Below are 16,677 nucleotides of genomic sequence, written 5' to 3'. Positions count from 1 at the left end.
CCCCTCCTATACAGCCGAGCTGCTCGTGGTGCCACAAACCTGGCTCTGACTGTGCTCAAATTGGGAACCAGCACCCTCACCAATATCCAAAACAGAAAACCAGTTAGCGAGCAGGACCCCAGGGGACTCCAGCACTACCTGCCTAGTTCTCTTGGATTACCTGGCGGTCACCCATTCCCTTTCTGTCTCCAGGCTCCTAAACTGCAGTGTGACCACTTCACTGGACGTACTATCCAAGCAGCTCTCAGCCTGGTGGATGCACCACAGTGACTCCAGCCACTGCTTGAGCTCTGAAACCCGGAGCTCAAGTTTCTGCAGTTGGTGAAACCTCCCACACATGTGGCCATCTCAGACACCAAAAGCGTCCACAAGGTCCCATGTAATTCAAGACATACACTCCACAGGACCGAGCTGCCCTGCCATGTCTTAGCTTTAGAAAGATTGCACCAGCTGGAAATCAAAAAGAGACTGTCAGTTAGGAAGGCAGCTATGCTCACCACCACTTAGATTTTTTAAAAATTTATTGAATTCAAATTCTACTAGCTGCCTCTTTAAAAGTTTGTTCATGGCATGTGGCTGGCTAGGCCAGCATTTATTGCCCATCCCTAATTGCCCTTGAGAAGGTGGCGGTGAGCTGCCTTCTTGAACTGCTGCAGTCCATGTGGTGTAGGTACACCCATAGTGCTGTTAGGGAGGGAGCTCCAGGATTTTGATCCAGCAACAGTGAAGGAACGGTGATATATTTCCAAGTCAGGATAGTGAGTGACTTGGAAACGAACTTCCAAGTGGTGGTATTCCCATTTGTCTGTCACCCTTGTCCTTCTAGATGGTAGTGGTCATGGGTTTGGAAGGCTCTGTCAAAGGAGGCTTGGTGAATTCCTGCAGTGCATCTTGTAGATGGGTACACACTGCTGCCACTGTGTGTTGGTGGTGGAGGGAGTGAATGTTTGTGGATGTGGTGCCAATCAAGTGGGTTGCTTTGTCCTGGATGGTGTTGAGCTTCATGAGTGTTGTTGGAGCTGCACTCATCCAGGCAAGTGGAGAGTATTCCATAACACTCCTGAATTGTACTATGGTGGGATTTGAACCCATGCCACCAAAGCATTAGCCTTAACCTCTGCATTACTAGTCCAGTGACATTACCATTACATAACAGTCTCCCCCATACACCACAGTCTCCCCCATACACCACAGTCTCCCCCATACACCACAGTCTGCCCCCATCACTTTAAAGAGTATGGAGGTGTTCGGCTCCAACTTGGCAGAGGCTGCTACTGACATAGGTAAGGGATGCCCACACGAGTGCCCTTCTCAACATGGGGTGCATTGTGGGCAATGCATCATGCAGCAGCACAGGTGCATTCTCCAGTGGAGCTACAGGTCTGAATGTCATTCCCAAACATGAGTAAATCCTTTAGGATCAAATCAAGGCAAGATTTCCAATATGATTTTCTCTTCTAAGTGCTCCATAGTTTCTACATAGGCTTATTTACTGTGTTTCCTATATCAATAAACTCTTTTATCAGAAAGCTATCTTTCACTACCCCTTGGTGCAAAGAAATTGTATCCACTGACTCATTTGCATCATTACTGCAAGGAAACCTGATTACTTCTGTGTCATGATTGCTCAGGGAACTGCAAGTTTGAATGCAGATCTTCAAAGGACATTGTTTAAATGAACGTCCCTGCTGAAACTAATGCAGACGCTGTTTTCTAATGGTCCCTTAATGCTCTCATAATATTGTTTACTTGGAATTGAAAATGTTCCAATGGTTCAGATTCAATTCTTTGAGATTAAACAATTTTATGGCATGAATATACAGAATGTCGATGGGATTTGATGATTCACTGTAAAATGAAGGAACAAATAATGTCAGCTGTGTAATTCAACAGATCTATAGCCTGAGTCAGCCAGTGCAGGCATCACCCAGTTAGAAACAGATTGGGACCAGAGAGAGTTACACCAGAGTGACCTACATTCAGTATTTTCCCCAATTATATTGCCATCGAATTCTGGTCTCTGTGTAAGCTTCTTGGAGGCCAGTTCTGAAATCAGAGACTTGATACAATTTTCTCTGTCTGCTCCCTGGATATAGGCAATGCTGACAAGGCCAGCATTTATTTCCTGCCCTGAGGGAGTGGCAGTGGGATTTCTCCTTGACCAACTTTAATCATTGTGACGACGGAGCTCCCATAATGGTGGTAGATAGGCATCCCAGGACCCAGCAACAATGAAAGAATGATGATATATGATAATGTATGACATGGGGCGGGGGGGACTTGCACTTGATGATGTTTCTAATTTATTCTTGCTCTTATCCTTCCTGGTGCAGAGATTGAAGGGGCGGGAGGTGAAGCTACAAGATGGTGGAGAGGTGCTTCGAAGTAACTTTAGAATGTGTCTGGAGGGCAAAAAGAAAAGGAAGTCTTACATTTATGTAGCACTTTTCATGACCACTGAATATCTTAAAGCACCTTAGGAGCATTGGCCTTACAGCCAATGAAGTACTTTTTGATGTGTAGTCATTGTTGTAATGTAGGAAATGCAGTAACCAATTTGTGCACAGCAAACTCCCACAAACAGCAAAGCAATAATAACCGGATAATCTGTTTCTGTGTTGTTGATTGAGAGATTAAGTAAATAAGGATAACTCTCCTGCTCCTCTTCAAAATAGTGTCATGGGATTTTTTAAAATCTCAACCCAAGCAGGCAGATGCAGCCCAGTTTAACATTTCATTTGAAAGACAGAATTGCTGACTCTGAGCACTCCCTCAGTATTGCACTGGAGTGCCAGCTTTGATTTTTGCATTCAAGTGCTGGAGTGGAACTTGAATCCAGAGCCTTGTAACAGAGAGGTGAGAGTGCTACCAACTAAGACACAGCTAACAGTACACACCACATAGATTGTACATACTACAGCCACAGCATGTCAGAGGGTGGATATTAGTACCATGGCAGGGGGCACTGAATTCACAGGCTGCTTTGTTCTGGATAGTCTTGAGTTTATTGGTTGTAGTTTCAGTTTAAACCATTCAAATAAAGTGATGAGTATTCTATGTCATTCCTGATCTGATCTGGTAGATGGTGGGGAATGTTTGAGGGGTCAGGTGATGAGCCACTTGTTGGCAGCCCTTGCTCTTCTTTTATAGCCACATTATTTATATGGCTGGTCCACAATGCTACCACCCCTGTAATTATTACATTGCAGCATAAATATATACTTATGCCCTATGCTAAAATGAATAATTAAATTGTAAACAAATAATATTTCACACTACGAAGTACATTTTTTGCCAATATCCATTAGAAAGCTTTTAAATAAAACACAAAATTACAAGGAATGTAATAGAGAGGGATGACCTAAATTCAGGAAACCAGGATGTGGAAACGGTTTGGGTAGAGATGAGAAATAGTAAAGGCAAGAAGTCACTTGTGGAAGTCATGTACGGCTTCCCACATGGTAGAAGGAAGCATAAAGGAAGAAATAAAGGGAGCTTGTCAGAAAGGCATGGCAATAATCATGGGAGATTTTAATCTACATATAGACTGGAAGAGTCAGATGGGCAAAGATATCCTAGATGAAGAGTTCATAGAATGTTTCTGGGATAATTTCTTAGAACAGCATATTCTGGACCCAACCAGGAAGCAGGCTATACTAGACCAGATACTGTGCAACGAGATGGGATTAATTAATGACCTCATAGTGAAGGCGCCCCTAGGTAGCAGCAACCATAATATGCTTGAATTTTACATTCAATTTGAGGGCGAGAGGAGTGGGTCCAAGACTATGTTTTTAAACTTAAATAAGGGTAATTATGAAGGCATGAAAGCAGAGCTGGCTAAAATGAATTGGCAAATTAGGTTAAGGGATAGGTCAATAGAGATGCAGTGGCAAATTTTTAAGGGGATATTTCAGAATACACAGAATAGATACATTCCAACGAGTATGAAAAAGTCCAACGGATGGACACACCATCTGTGGTTAACTAGAAAGGTTAAAGACAGTATCAAACTTAAAGAAAAAGTTTTCCAGCAGATTTGCAGCATCCGCAGTATTTTGCTTTTATCTTAAAGTGACAGTATATAATTGTGCAAAGATAGGTGGAAGGCCAGAAGATTGGACAGAACATAAGGAACAGCAAAGAATGACTAACAGATTAATAAGGAGGGGAAAATTAGCATACGAGAGAAAGCTAGCCAGAAATATAAAAACAGATAGTAAGAGTTTCTATAAATATTTTAAAAAGAAACGTGTTAACAAAATGAGCATTGGTCCTATAGAAAGTGAGTCTGGAGAATTGATAATGGAAGACAAGGAAATGGCAGATTAATTGAACAGGCATTTTGCATCATTCTTCAGAATGGAGTATACAAGTGACATCCTAGATGCAGCTATAAACCAGGAAATGGAAGGGAGGGAGGAACTCAGGAAAATTAAAATCACTAGAGAAGTAACTGGTACTAAGTAAATTGTTGGAGCTGTGGGCTGACAAGTGCCTGGGTCCTGATGGATTTCATCCTAGGGTCTTAAAAGAAGTGGCTAGTGAGATAGTTGATGCATTGGTTTTAATTTTCTAAAACTCCCTAGATTCAGGAAAGATTCCATTAGATTGGAAAATAGCAAATGTAGCTCCATTATTCAAAAAGGGAGGGAGACAGAAAGCGGGAAACTACAGACCAGTTAGCTTAACATCTGCCATATGGAAAATGTTAGAAGCTATTATAAAAGAAGCTATAGCAGGGCACTTGGACAAGTTAAAGGTAATCAGGCAGAGTCAACATGGGAAATCATGTTTAACCAACTTATTCTTGTAAATGGAATGTAAAAACGGATAGCAAAAGTTTCTACAGTTACTTAAAAAGGAAAAGAGTAAGTAAAGTGAGTGTTGGTCCTCTAGAGAGTGACAGTGGGGAGTTATAGTAGATAATAAGGAAATGGAGGAAGAAATGAACAAATATTTTGCTTCAGTGCTCACTATAGAGAATACAAAAAACATTCCAGTTATAGCTACAAATCAGGAGGTAAACAGGAGAAAGGAACTTGGTGAAATAGAAATCATTAGGGAAATGGTACTGAGCAAATTGATGGAGCTGCAGACTGGTAAGTCTTCGGGTCCCGCTGGACTACATCCTAGGGTCTTAAAAGAGGTGGCTAATGAGGTAGTAGATGCGCTGGTGTTAATTTTCCAAAGTTTGCTAGATTCTGGAAAGGTTCCATCAGATTGGAAAGTAGCAAATATAACCCCTCTATTCAAGAAGGGAGGGAGGCAGAGAACAGGAAACTATAGGCCAGTTAGCTTGACGTCTGTCTTGGGGAAGTTATTAAAATCGATCATTAAGGAGGTTATAGCTGGGCACTTAGAAGAGCTCAAGGCAATTGGGCAAGTCAGCATGGTTTTGTGAAAGGAAAATCATGTTTAACCAATTTACTGGAGTTTTTTGAAGGAGCAACATGCGCAGTGGATAAAGGGGAGCCTGTAGACGTGCTGTACTTGGATTCCCAGAAAGCATTTGATATGGTGCCACATCAAAGATTATTATGGAAAATAAAAGCACATGGTGTAGTGGGTAACATATTAGCTTGGATAGAAGATAGGCTGGCTGGCAGAAAGCGGAGAGTATGCATAAATGGGTCTTTTTCTGATTGGCAGGATGTGACAAGTAGAGTCCCACAGGGGTCTGTACTGGGGCCTCAACTTCTTATGATTTACATCAATGACTTAGATGAGGGGAATGAAGACATGGTAGCTAAATTGCAGATGAGACAAAGATAGGTAGGAAGGTATGCTGTGAAGAGGAGGTTGCAGATGGATATGGATAGGTTGAGTGAGTGGACAAAGATCTGGAAAATGGAGTTTAATGTGTGAAAATGTGAATTTGTTCACTTTGGGAGGAAGAACAAAAAAGCAGAGTACTATTTAAATGGAGAACGGCTGCATAATTCTGAGGTGCAGAGGGATCTAGTGTTCTAGTACATGAGTCACAAAAGGTTAGTATGCAGGTACAGCAAGTAATTAAGAAGACTAATGGAATGCTAGCCTTTATTACGAGAGGGATTGAACATAAAAGTGAGGATGTTATGCTTCAATTCTTCAAAGCATTGGTGAGACCGCACCTCAAATACTGTGTGCAGTTTTGGTCTCCTTATTTAAGGAAGGAAGTAAATGCAAAGGAGGTTCAAAGGAGGTTTACTAGATTGATACCTGGAATGAGCAGGCTGTCTTATGAGGAAAGGTTGGACACACTGGGCTTGTTTCCACTGGAGCTTAGAAGAGTGAGGGGTGATTTGATTGAAGTATACAAGGTCCTAAATGGCTTTGACAAGGTGGACGTCGAAAGGATATTTCCTATTGTGGGTGAGTCCAAAAATAAGAGGCACTGTTTTAAAATTAGGGATGACCCTTTTAGGACAGATTTGAGGAGAATTTTTTTCTCTCAGAGGGTTGTGCGACTTTGGAATTCTCTGCCTCAGAAGGTGGTGGAGGCGGGGTCGTTGAATATTTTTAAGGCAGAGGTAGACAGATTCTTGTTAGGCAAGGGAATCGAAGGTTATCGGTGTTAGATGGGAATGTGGAAATCGAAACACAAAAAAATCAGCCATGATCTTATTGAATGGCAGAGCAGACTCAAGGGGCCGAATGGTCTACTCCTGTTCCTATTTCTTATGTTCTTATGTTCTCATTGGTGTTCTTTGAGGAAGTAACATGTGGATAAAGGGGAACCGGTGGATGTACTGCACTTAAATTTCCAGAAGAGATTTGATAAAGTGCCACATCAAAGGTTGTTGTGGAAAATAAAAGTTCATGGTATAGGGGTAACATGTTGGCATGGATAGAAGATTGGCTAGCTAACAGGAAGCAGAGAGTAGACATAAATGGACCTTTATCAGGTTGGCAAGATGTAACGAGTGGTGTGCCACAGGGATCAGTGCTGGAACCTTAACTGTTTCCATTTTGTATAAATAACTTGGATGAAGGGATGGATGGCATGGTTGCCAAATTTGCTGTTGACACGTAGATAGGTAGGAAAGTAATTTGTGAAGAGGACATAAGGAGGCTTCAAAAAGATATAGAAAGGTTAAGTGAGTGGGCAAAGATCTGGCAAATGGAGTATAATGTGGGAAAATATGAAATTGTCCATTTTGGCAGGAAGAATAAAAGAGAGACACATTATCTAAATAGTGAGAGATTGCAGAGCCATGAGGTGCAGAGGGATTTGGGTATCTTAGTGCATGAATCTCAAAAGGCTAGTGTGCAGGTACAGCAAGTAATTAGGAAAGCTAATAAAATGCTATCATTTATTGTGAGGGGAACTGAATACAAAAGTAGGGAGGTTATGCTTCAGTTATACAGAGCACTAGTGAGACCACGTCTGGAATACTGTGTGTAGTACTGGTCACCTTATTTCAGGAAGGATGTAAATGCGTTGGAAGCGCTTCAGAGAAGTTTTACCAGACTAATTCCTGGAATTGGCGTGTTGTCTTATGAGGAAATGTTGGACAGGCTACGCTTGTACCTGGTGGAGTTTAGAAGAGAAAGAGGTGACTTGATTGAAACATATAAGATCCTGAGGGGCCTTGACAGGGTGGATGCGGAGAGGATGTTTCCTCTTGTAGGAGAATCTAGAGCTAGGGGTTACTGTTTAAAAATAAGGGGCCATCCATTTAAAACAGAAATGAGGTGAATCTTTTTCTCTCAGGAAGGTTGTGAGCCTTTGGAACTCTCTCCCTGAAAAGTCAGAATCTTTGAATATTTTTAAGGCAGAGGTGGATAGGTTCTTAGTAAGCAAGGGGTTGATAGGTTATCAGGAGTAGGCAGGATGTAGATTTGAGGTTACTATCAGATCAGCCATGATTTAATTAAATGGTGGAGCAGGCTTGAGGGCTCCTTGTTCATTTGTTGATATGAAACTATTTTATAATAGAAATGTTAATATTAATTAGATGTAATTAAATATTAATATTCCAATTCAGGAGAAGGTAATCAGCAATTTGTCTGTCAGTATTAGTCTAAAAATTGACTGAGAATAAAATTGAAAATAATTGAACGAATGGATTACCTTTCTAGGAATTCTAGGAATGATCTTTCTCTTTATTTATATTGTTGCTGGTTGTTGTCAGTATTTGCTTTAACACTAAGATGTAATTAATTTATTTAAAAAAAGTCATGATACACACAATAACCCAGGAAATTAAGCGCTGCATTGCTCCCTTGCATCAGTATATTCTATCAAGATGTCATTTTCCATCAGACCATGAAGCAAGCTGATTGACTGAAGTGGCTTCACATGATTTTCCAGGCCAGAGCCGGAGGCATCTCATCCAGCAACAAGATGGAGGATCCATCAGGATCCAGGGTGTGTGCTTCCATTGGATCTACAAATCTCAAACAGATGGGCGGGCAGGTTAGCTAGATGGTGAGAGTGTGATGCATAATGATGCCAATAGCACATGTTCAAACCCTGTACCAGCTGTAGCAGGTCATGGAAGTCTACCTCCTCACCTTGTCCCTGCTAATGGAGCGCTGCCCCTCAAGCTACATATAACCAATTGCCTCTCTGTAATGGAGAGAGATACCAATGCTCCTTTGTGGACTAATTACCACAATCTCAGGGCATTTATTTTGAGGTAATGGGCAGATATGACACAAGGTAAATGTGCCTTATCAACTGTCTCTCTCTCTCTCTCTCTCTCTCTTCAGGTACCATGCCCTAAGAGGGCATTGACACCCATGGACTTCCAAGTGTTGATCCATGGTTATGCTTAGCAAGGTACTGCAGTGGCTTGCCATTGTCTTCTGCAGGTTCTGGCTGACCAAGAGACTCTCCCACTCTCACCACTTGCCATAGGCACATTGGAGGGGTTTATAGGTTGATACTCAACCTGTTTGCCTGCGTTATGAATACACCTTCCTTGGGCATCAAGTCCCAGTGGGGACTTCTGTCTCAGAAGCAGGGACGCTACCCACTTCACAGCCAGACCTCATGCCTATCAACTGTCACCTACTAATAATCCATTGCTTTCCCTTCCATTTTGGAGCCATGGCCTCAATGGCTGAATGACCTTATTCTATACCATCATGCCTCTGTGACTTAGCAATACATGCCTCATTGAGGTGAGCTTTCAATTGTAAAGAATCTTTTAAATCTTCCATTTTAAATTCTGTTTAGAACATTTTAAATCAATTAGACCCCTTTGTTAATAAAGTCAGTATATAGGAACAACGTAGGAACACAGGGCTGAATTTTGACCCCAGTTGGGGGGTTGTGCGGGGGCGGGCGGGAGCGAGCGTGAACCCGATCGACTCCCACGATCGGGTGCACACCGCTATTTTACGTGGGCGGGCCAATTAAGACCTGCCCAGCGTGACGCTCGCCCGGAAGCACTGTGCGCTCCCTGTGTGGGTGGGAGGGGGATTCCCTGAGTCGGGAGTGCGCTCTTTTGGATGTGCGTGAAAGAGCGCAGAAATCTTCCTGAGGCACAAGAAGTTTAAAATTTCTAAATAAAGTATTTGAAAACTTTTAAAACATGTCCCCTCATGAGACAGTGTCACCTGAGCTGGGACATGTCAATGATTTTTTTTAAAAAATTTATTGAATTTTTAAATACTTCATGAAACCTCATCCCGCCCGTGGATGAGGCTCCATGAAAAATGCCAAGGCCGCCTGGGCTCTTCACCTGCCCGCCAACCTTAGGGTTGGTCGGGCAGCTCATTTAATTGTTTAAATTAGTTTTTAACTTCAAACCCATTCCACTGAACTCTGCTGAATCTGAAGAAGAGTCATACGGACTCGAAACATTAGCTTTATCTTTCTCCACAGATGCTGTCAAACCTGCTGAGTTTTTCCAGCAATTTTGTTTTTGTTTCAGATTTCCAGCATCCGCAGTATTTTGCTTTTATCTGCTGAACCTGAATTAGTGGACTGATCTGCCTATTGTTCTGGTCAGTCCTGTTGTGATGAAAGAGTACTCATGAAACATTAAATAAACCTTTCCCTTTTCAGATGCAGCCTAGTGGCGTCCAACATTTTGTTTCCTTGAAATCACCAAGTGGTGGGTGTCTCACTTTAATACTTTTTTGGACAAACAATTTCAGATTTTAAGTGGAGCTAATATTTGCTCTCTGCTACCCGGGCTCAGGCAACTATTCTGTGTTCGAGACCCAAGACAGTGTTGCTGAGGTGTGTCCGGAGAGGTGGAGTGCCCAATCAGCTGCTGTAACTCTGGCAGAAACTACTGATAAACCAAGGAAATGGGGTTTCCTCTGACCTTCCCCTGAAGTCACAGTGGCTGATTGGGAAATTGCCTGCATCACACCTTTGAGCTATTCAACTGTGGGGGCAATCATGTCCAGCCCACATGAACACATTGCTTCTAACTAGTGAGAGTCAAGGGGCAGTGATCAGGAACTAGGACCCTTGACTGATCTGTTTCCACACCATCCACCACTTGCTTTGCTAATAAGGTGACTTAAAGTGCCCACAGCATGAGAGTGCTGAAAATCAGCTCACTAAGCACAGGGCAGATGATCAGTCCCACAGTACAAGGGGCCCTTGGAAGATAAAAGGCCATTAATCGTGAGCCTTCAAGCTTCAAACTGCATGGCCAAATATCTGGACTATTGCCCAGAAACCCTGTTTGCTTAACGTTCTGTTGCAGTTCTGACAAGATTTAATTAAAATGAAACCTATGGTTATCTAGAACTCTTGCAAAAACACAAATCAAAGAAGGTGTAATATTGTGAAATCTAGGCTTCAAACACAGGTTGGTGTTTACAGATCAAATAGATAGATGTTAGCGGAACTCAGCAAGTGGCAGGAATATCAGCTGAATGTTAGACTTTGAACTGGGCTGCATGTTTAATTGTTGGCCTGGCTCAGAAAATCCACAGTAACTTTGGACTTGAGAATTCAATGCTATCATCACGAATCAACAGTCCATGCAGGCGTACTGTCACTTGCTGCAGGAGATGTTGAGGTAAATATTTGCCAAACCATTAATTTGATGCATCAGTGACTTGGAACAACTGTTTAATTAAACCAGGTTTGGAACTCTGTAAACAACCATTTGTGAAAACGAAAGTCTAACAGTCCTCTACAGTCAGGTGAGTGAGCCATTCACCTGTCTGAGCAGGAAGCTTAACACCAGAATTCTGCTGAGAGCAGGTCAGTGACGGGCTTAAAGCTATATCGCCCCGAATCTCATATTGATTATCAGTTTTCACATTATATACATATTCTCATAGGAAAAAGCACAACCATGGGCCAAAATCCTGTAACTTCCTCCCTAACAGCACTGTGGGTGCACCTACAACATATGGACTGCAGCAATTCAAGAAGGCAGCTCAGCACCACCTTCTCAAGGGCATTTAGGAATGGGTACTAAATGCTGGTCTAGCCAGCAACGCCCACATCCCAAAAAAAACCAGAAAAATTTGCAGTCCACCTGTCTGGTCCCAAAAATTGACCCCATTCAATCACCCACCCCTTAAGTATTCTCCAATTTTCCCTTAATTTTATTTCTAAGCTGGGATAGGCTATGACTTGGAGGTGATGGTGTTCCCGTGTGCCCTTTGTCCTTCCAGGTGGGTGGAGGCCCCAGGTATGGATGATGCTACTGAAGATTTGATCAGTTGCTGCTGTGCGTTATCTAGATGGTGCACACTGCAGGCATAATGCACATGCTGCAAGACCTAAATAACATACAGGCTTCAGCTGATAATTGGCAAGTAACATTCATGCCACCCATGCCAGGCAATGACTGTCTCGAGCAAGAAACAGTCTAACTATCTCCCATGACGTTCAATTGCTTCCCTATTTTTAAATCCAACCCCACCCCTCTCCCATCCTCTCTAACCCAATTTCCCCCAGTCTAGTCAACATCCTGGAGGCTGCTATTGGTGGTGAAGGGAGTGAATGTATTAAGGTGGTGGATGGGGTGCCAACAAGCAGGCTGTTTTGTCTTGGATGGTCTCGAGCTTCTTGAGTGTTGTGGGAACTACACTCATCCAGGCAAGTGGAGGGTCTTCCAACACACTCCTGACTTGTGCCTTGTAGACAGTGGACAGGCTTTGGAGAGTCAGGAGGTGAGTTACTTGCCACAGGATTCCCAGCCTCTGACCTGCTTTAGGACCTAAGGCATTTATGCAGCTGTAGTTGAGTTCTGGCCAATAGCAGCCACCAGGATGTTGGCTGGAATGGGATTGGGGGGGTTGTGGGGGAGAGGCATGGGCTTGGGTTTGAAAATAGGGAAGCCATTGAATGTCACAGGAGGTAGTTACACTGTTTTTTGCTGGAGACAGTCATTATTGGCACTTGGGTGTCATGACTGTTACTTGCCAATTATCATTTGAAGCCTGTATGTGGGCATGGATTGCTTCATTATCTGAGTAATTGTGAGTGGAGCTTAATGCAATGCAATCAGCATCTACTCCAGTTCTGATTTTATGATGGGGGGGATGGTCAGTAGCTGAAATTAGTTAGGCCTAGTCACATGCACAGAAGACCATTGTCAACACAGTCCATCATTGCCTCAAACAGCTCCTGTAAATTTATTAGGCGATGCCTTCCTCCCATAAATCTGTGCTGATTCCCTCTTACCACACCGTTAAGCCTTTTAAAATTGAAAATGGTAGGTGAATGATTCACCTCCTGACTCCCCAAAGCCTGTCCACCATCTAAAAGGCACAAGTCAGAAGTGTAGTGGAATACTCTCCACTTGCCTGGATGAGTGCAGCTCCAACAACATTCAAGAAGCTCGACACCATCCGTAAGGTCATAAGACGGAGGAGCAGAAGTAGGCCATTCAGCCCATCGAGTCTGCTCCACCATTCAATGAGATCATAGCTGATCTGATAATCCTCAACTCCACTTTCCTGCCTTTTCCCATAACCCTTGATTGCCTTACTGATTAAAAATCTGTCTATCTCAGCCTTGAATATACTTAACCAGCCTCTACAGCCCTCTGCGGTAAAGAATTCCACAGATTGACTACCCTCTGAAAGAAGAAATTCCTCGTCATCTCTGTTTTAAATGGATGCCCCTCACTCTGGGATCATGCCCTCTGGCCCCAGACTCTTCCACAAAGGGAAACAACCTCTCAGCATCTACCCTGTCAAGCCCCCTAAGAATCTTATATGTTTCAATAAGGTCGCCTCTCATTCTTCTAAACTCCAACGAATACAGGCCCAACCTATTCAACCTCTCCTCATAAGAAAATCCCTCCTTGCCCGGGATCAACCTAGTGAACCTTCTCTGGACTGCCTCCAATGGCAGTATATCTTTCTTTAGATAAGGGGACCAAAATTGTTCACAGTACTCTAGGTGTGGTCTAACTAGTGTCTTGTATAGTTTTAGCAAGACTTCCCTATTTTTATACTCCATTCCCTTTGAAATAAAGGCCCACATTCCATTTGCCTTCCCTATTACCTGCTGAACTTGTGTGCTAGCTTTTTCGGACTAATGCACAAGGACTCCCAAATCCCATTCTGCTGCAGCCTTCTGCAGTCTTTCTCCATTTAAATAATATTCAGCTCCTCTATTCTTCCTGCCAAAGTGCATAACCTCACATTTTCCCACATTATATTCCATCTGCCGAGTTTTTGCCCACTCACTTAACCTGTCTATATCCCTCTGTAGACTCTTTGTGTCATCCTCACCACTTGCCCTCCCACCTATTTTTGTGTCATCCGCAAATTTGGCGATAATACATTCGCTTCCCGCATCTAAGTCATTAATATATTGTCAATAATTGAGGCCCCAGCACTGATCCCTGAGGCACTCCACTAGTTACAGGTTGCCATCCTGAAAATGCCCCCCTTATCCCAACTCTCTGCCTTCTAATAGTTAGCCAATCCTCTATCCATGCTAATATACTTCCTCCAACACCATGGGCTCTTATCTTATTAAGTAACCTTATGTGCAGTACCTTATCGAATGCCTTTTGGAAATCCAAATATATTATATCTACTGGTTCCCCTTTATCCCTCCTGCTTGTTACCTCCTCAAAGAATTCTAATAAATTTGTTAGGCATGATTTCCCCTTCATGAAGGCATGCTGATTCTGCTTGATTAGATTATGTATTTCTAGATGCTCTGCTATTACATCCTTTAAAATAGACCCCAACATTTTCCTAATGACAGATGTTAAGCTAACTGGCCTATAGTTACCTGTTTTTTGTCTCTCTCTCCCTTTTTGAATAAGGGTGTTACATTGGCCGTTCTCCAATCCCCTGGGACTTTTCCAGAATCTAAGGATTCTTGGAAGATGACTAACAGTGCATCCACTATCTCTGTAGCTACTTCCTTCAAAATTCTAGGATGCAACCCATTAGATCCAGGACAAAGCAGCCCGCTTGATTGTTAACCCATCCACCACCTTAAACATCCACTCCTCCACCATTTGCACACAGAGGCAGCGGTCTGTATCATATACAAGATGCCCTGCAGCAACTCACCAAGGCTTCTTCGACAGCACCTCCCAAGCCTAAAATCTCTACTGCATAGAAGGATAAGGGCATCAGGCACATGGGAACATTGCCTCCTGCAAGTTCCCCTCCAAGCCACTTGCCATTCTGGCTTGGAACTATATCACCATTCCTTCGCTGTTGCTGGGTCAAAATCCTGGAACTCCCTCCCTGACGGCACTCTGGGCACTCTGGATGGATACACCACATGGACTGCAGCGGTTCAGGGAAGCAGCTCACCACCACCTTCTGAAGGGCAATTATGGACTGGCAGTAAATGCTGGCCTTGCCAAAAGTGCCCACATCCAGTGAATGGAGAAATAAAAATTAAAGGGAAAGTGGAAATAACTTCATTAACTTAATGTTTATGTTTCAGAAAGGTCCACTTGGGGGGAAGGAATAGGTTCGCAATCCAATTACTTTGATGGAATTGCATGCAATACAATTGTGGTATCAATGAATATTTAAATCAGTGAGGAGGTGTACATGTTAAACTTAATGGAATGTTGCAAGGTCAATGCTTGAACCTGTGTTGTTTTTTATCTAAATAAATGACCTGGTCACATAAGCCAATTATAAGCTTCTGAGCTTTGCAGCCTATACTGAAATAGGCAGTGTAGAATGAACAAAGGATACTGTTGAAAGTATTGCTGAAGGTTTTAGATCTGTGCTGCCATTGGTCAGACAAAGGCCAAGTTAAATTTTATACTAGCAAATACCAGATATTAGATGCAATGTAATGGAATATGTGATGGATAATGGAATAGAATTAGCAGAGGAAGACTTTGAAAGGGAGTGACGATGAACTCATGATGGGGAAGTGATTACGTAGTGGTATTGTTGCTGGACTAGTGATCCAGAGACCCAGCGTAATGCTCTGGGGATCGGGGTTCGAATCCTGCCATGACAGATGGTGCAATTTGAATTAAGTAAAAATCTGGAATTAAAAGTCTAACAATGACCATGGAACGATTGTTGTAAAAACCTATCTGGTTCACTAATGCCCTTTAGGGAAGGAAATCTGCCTGGCCTCCATGTGACTCCAGATCCACAGCAATGAAATGGCCTAGCAAACCATTGTAATGAACTGCTACAAGTCACAAAAAAGGAATGAAACTGGCATCAACCTAGGCACCAGAGATGACAATGGTAATCTAAGCCCTGTTGACCCTGCAAAGACCTCCTGACTAACAGCTGGGGGCTAGTGCCAAAAATGGGAGAGTTATCTCACAGACTAGTCAAGCAGCAGCCTGACATAGTCATCCTCACGGAATCATTCCTTACAGATAATGTTCCAGCCAACACCATCACCACCCCTGGCTATATCCCATCCCAACGAGGGACAAACCCAGCAGAGGTGGTGGCACTCTGGTATACAGTTGGGAGGCAGTTTCCCTGGGAGTCCTCAACATCGACTCCGGATCCCATGAAGTTTCATAGCATCAGGTCAAACATGGGTAAGGAAGCGTCCTGCTGATTACCACGTACCACCCTCCCTCGGCTGATGAATCAGTACTCCTCCATGTTGAAAACCACTTGGAGGAAGCATTGAGGGTGGCAAGGGCGCAGAATATACTCTGGGTGGGGACCAAGAGTGGCTCAGTAGCACCACTACTGACTGAGCTGGCCAACCCCTAAATGGGTCTGTGGCAGATGGTGAGGGAAAAACATACTTGACTTCATCCTCACCAACCTGTCTGCTGCAGATGCATCTGTCCATACACTATCGATAGGAGTGACCACCGCAGTGTCATTGCAGAGACGAAGTCCCGCCTTCACATTGAGGATATCCTCCATCATGTTGTGTGGCACTATCATCGTGCTAAATGGAATAGATTTTGAACAGATCTAGCAACTCAAGACTTGGCATCCATGAGGCACTGTGGGCCATCAGCAGCAGCAGAATTGTACTCAAACACAAATTGTAACCTCATAGCCCGGCATATCCCCCACTCTGCCATTACTATCAAGCCAGGGGATCAACCCTGGTTCAATGAAGAGTGCAGGAGGGCATGCCAGGAGCAGCACCAGGCATACCTTAAAATGAGGTGTCAACCTGGTGAAGCTGTAACACAGGACCACTTGCTTGCCAAACAGCATAAGCAGCAAGTGATAGACAGGGCTAAGTGATCCCACAACCAATGGATCAGATTTAAGCTCTGCGGTCCTGCCACATCCAGTCATGAATGGTGGTGGACAATTAAACAACTCACT

At 43.2% G+C, this 16,677-nt stretch overlaps 1 protein-coding gene across 1 annotated transcript in view; it reads left to right on the top strand.

Moving 5' to 3' along the window:
• Positions 1–1,237: 1,237 nt before the first annotated feature.
• The window catches only part of LOC144687989 (radial spoke head 14 homolog), a 55,041-nt gene continuing 39,601 nt past the window's right edge, over positions 1,238–16,677 (top strand). Inside the window, exon 1 of the mRNA XM_078554648.1 lies at positions 1,238–1,283. Coding sequence (XP_078410774.1) covers positions 1,238–1,283 — 46 coding nt within the window. The remainder of the gene's footprint in view (positions 1,284–16,677) is intronic.

This window comes from Cetorhinus maximus, chromosome 12 (assembly GCF_964194155.1).
Source record: "Cetorhinus maximus chromosome 12, sCetMax3.hap1.1, whole genome shotgun sequence".
NCBI classification, from domain to species: Eukaryota; Metazoa; Chordata; class Chondrichthyes; order Lamniformes; family Cetorhinidae; genus Cetorhinus; species Cetorhinus maximus.
The sequence above is the reverse complement of the archived record's forward strand: the minus strand, read 5'-3'. Positions and strand labels throughout refer to the sequence as shown.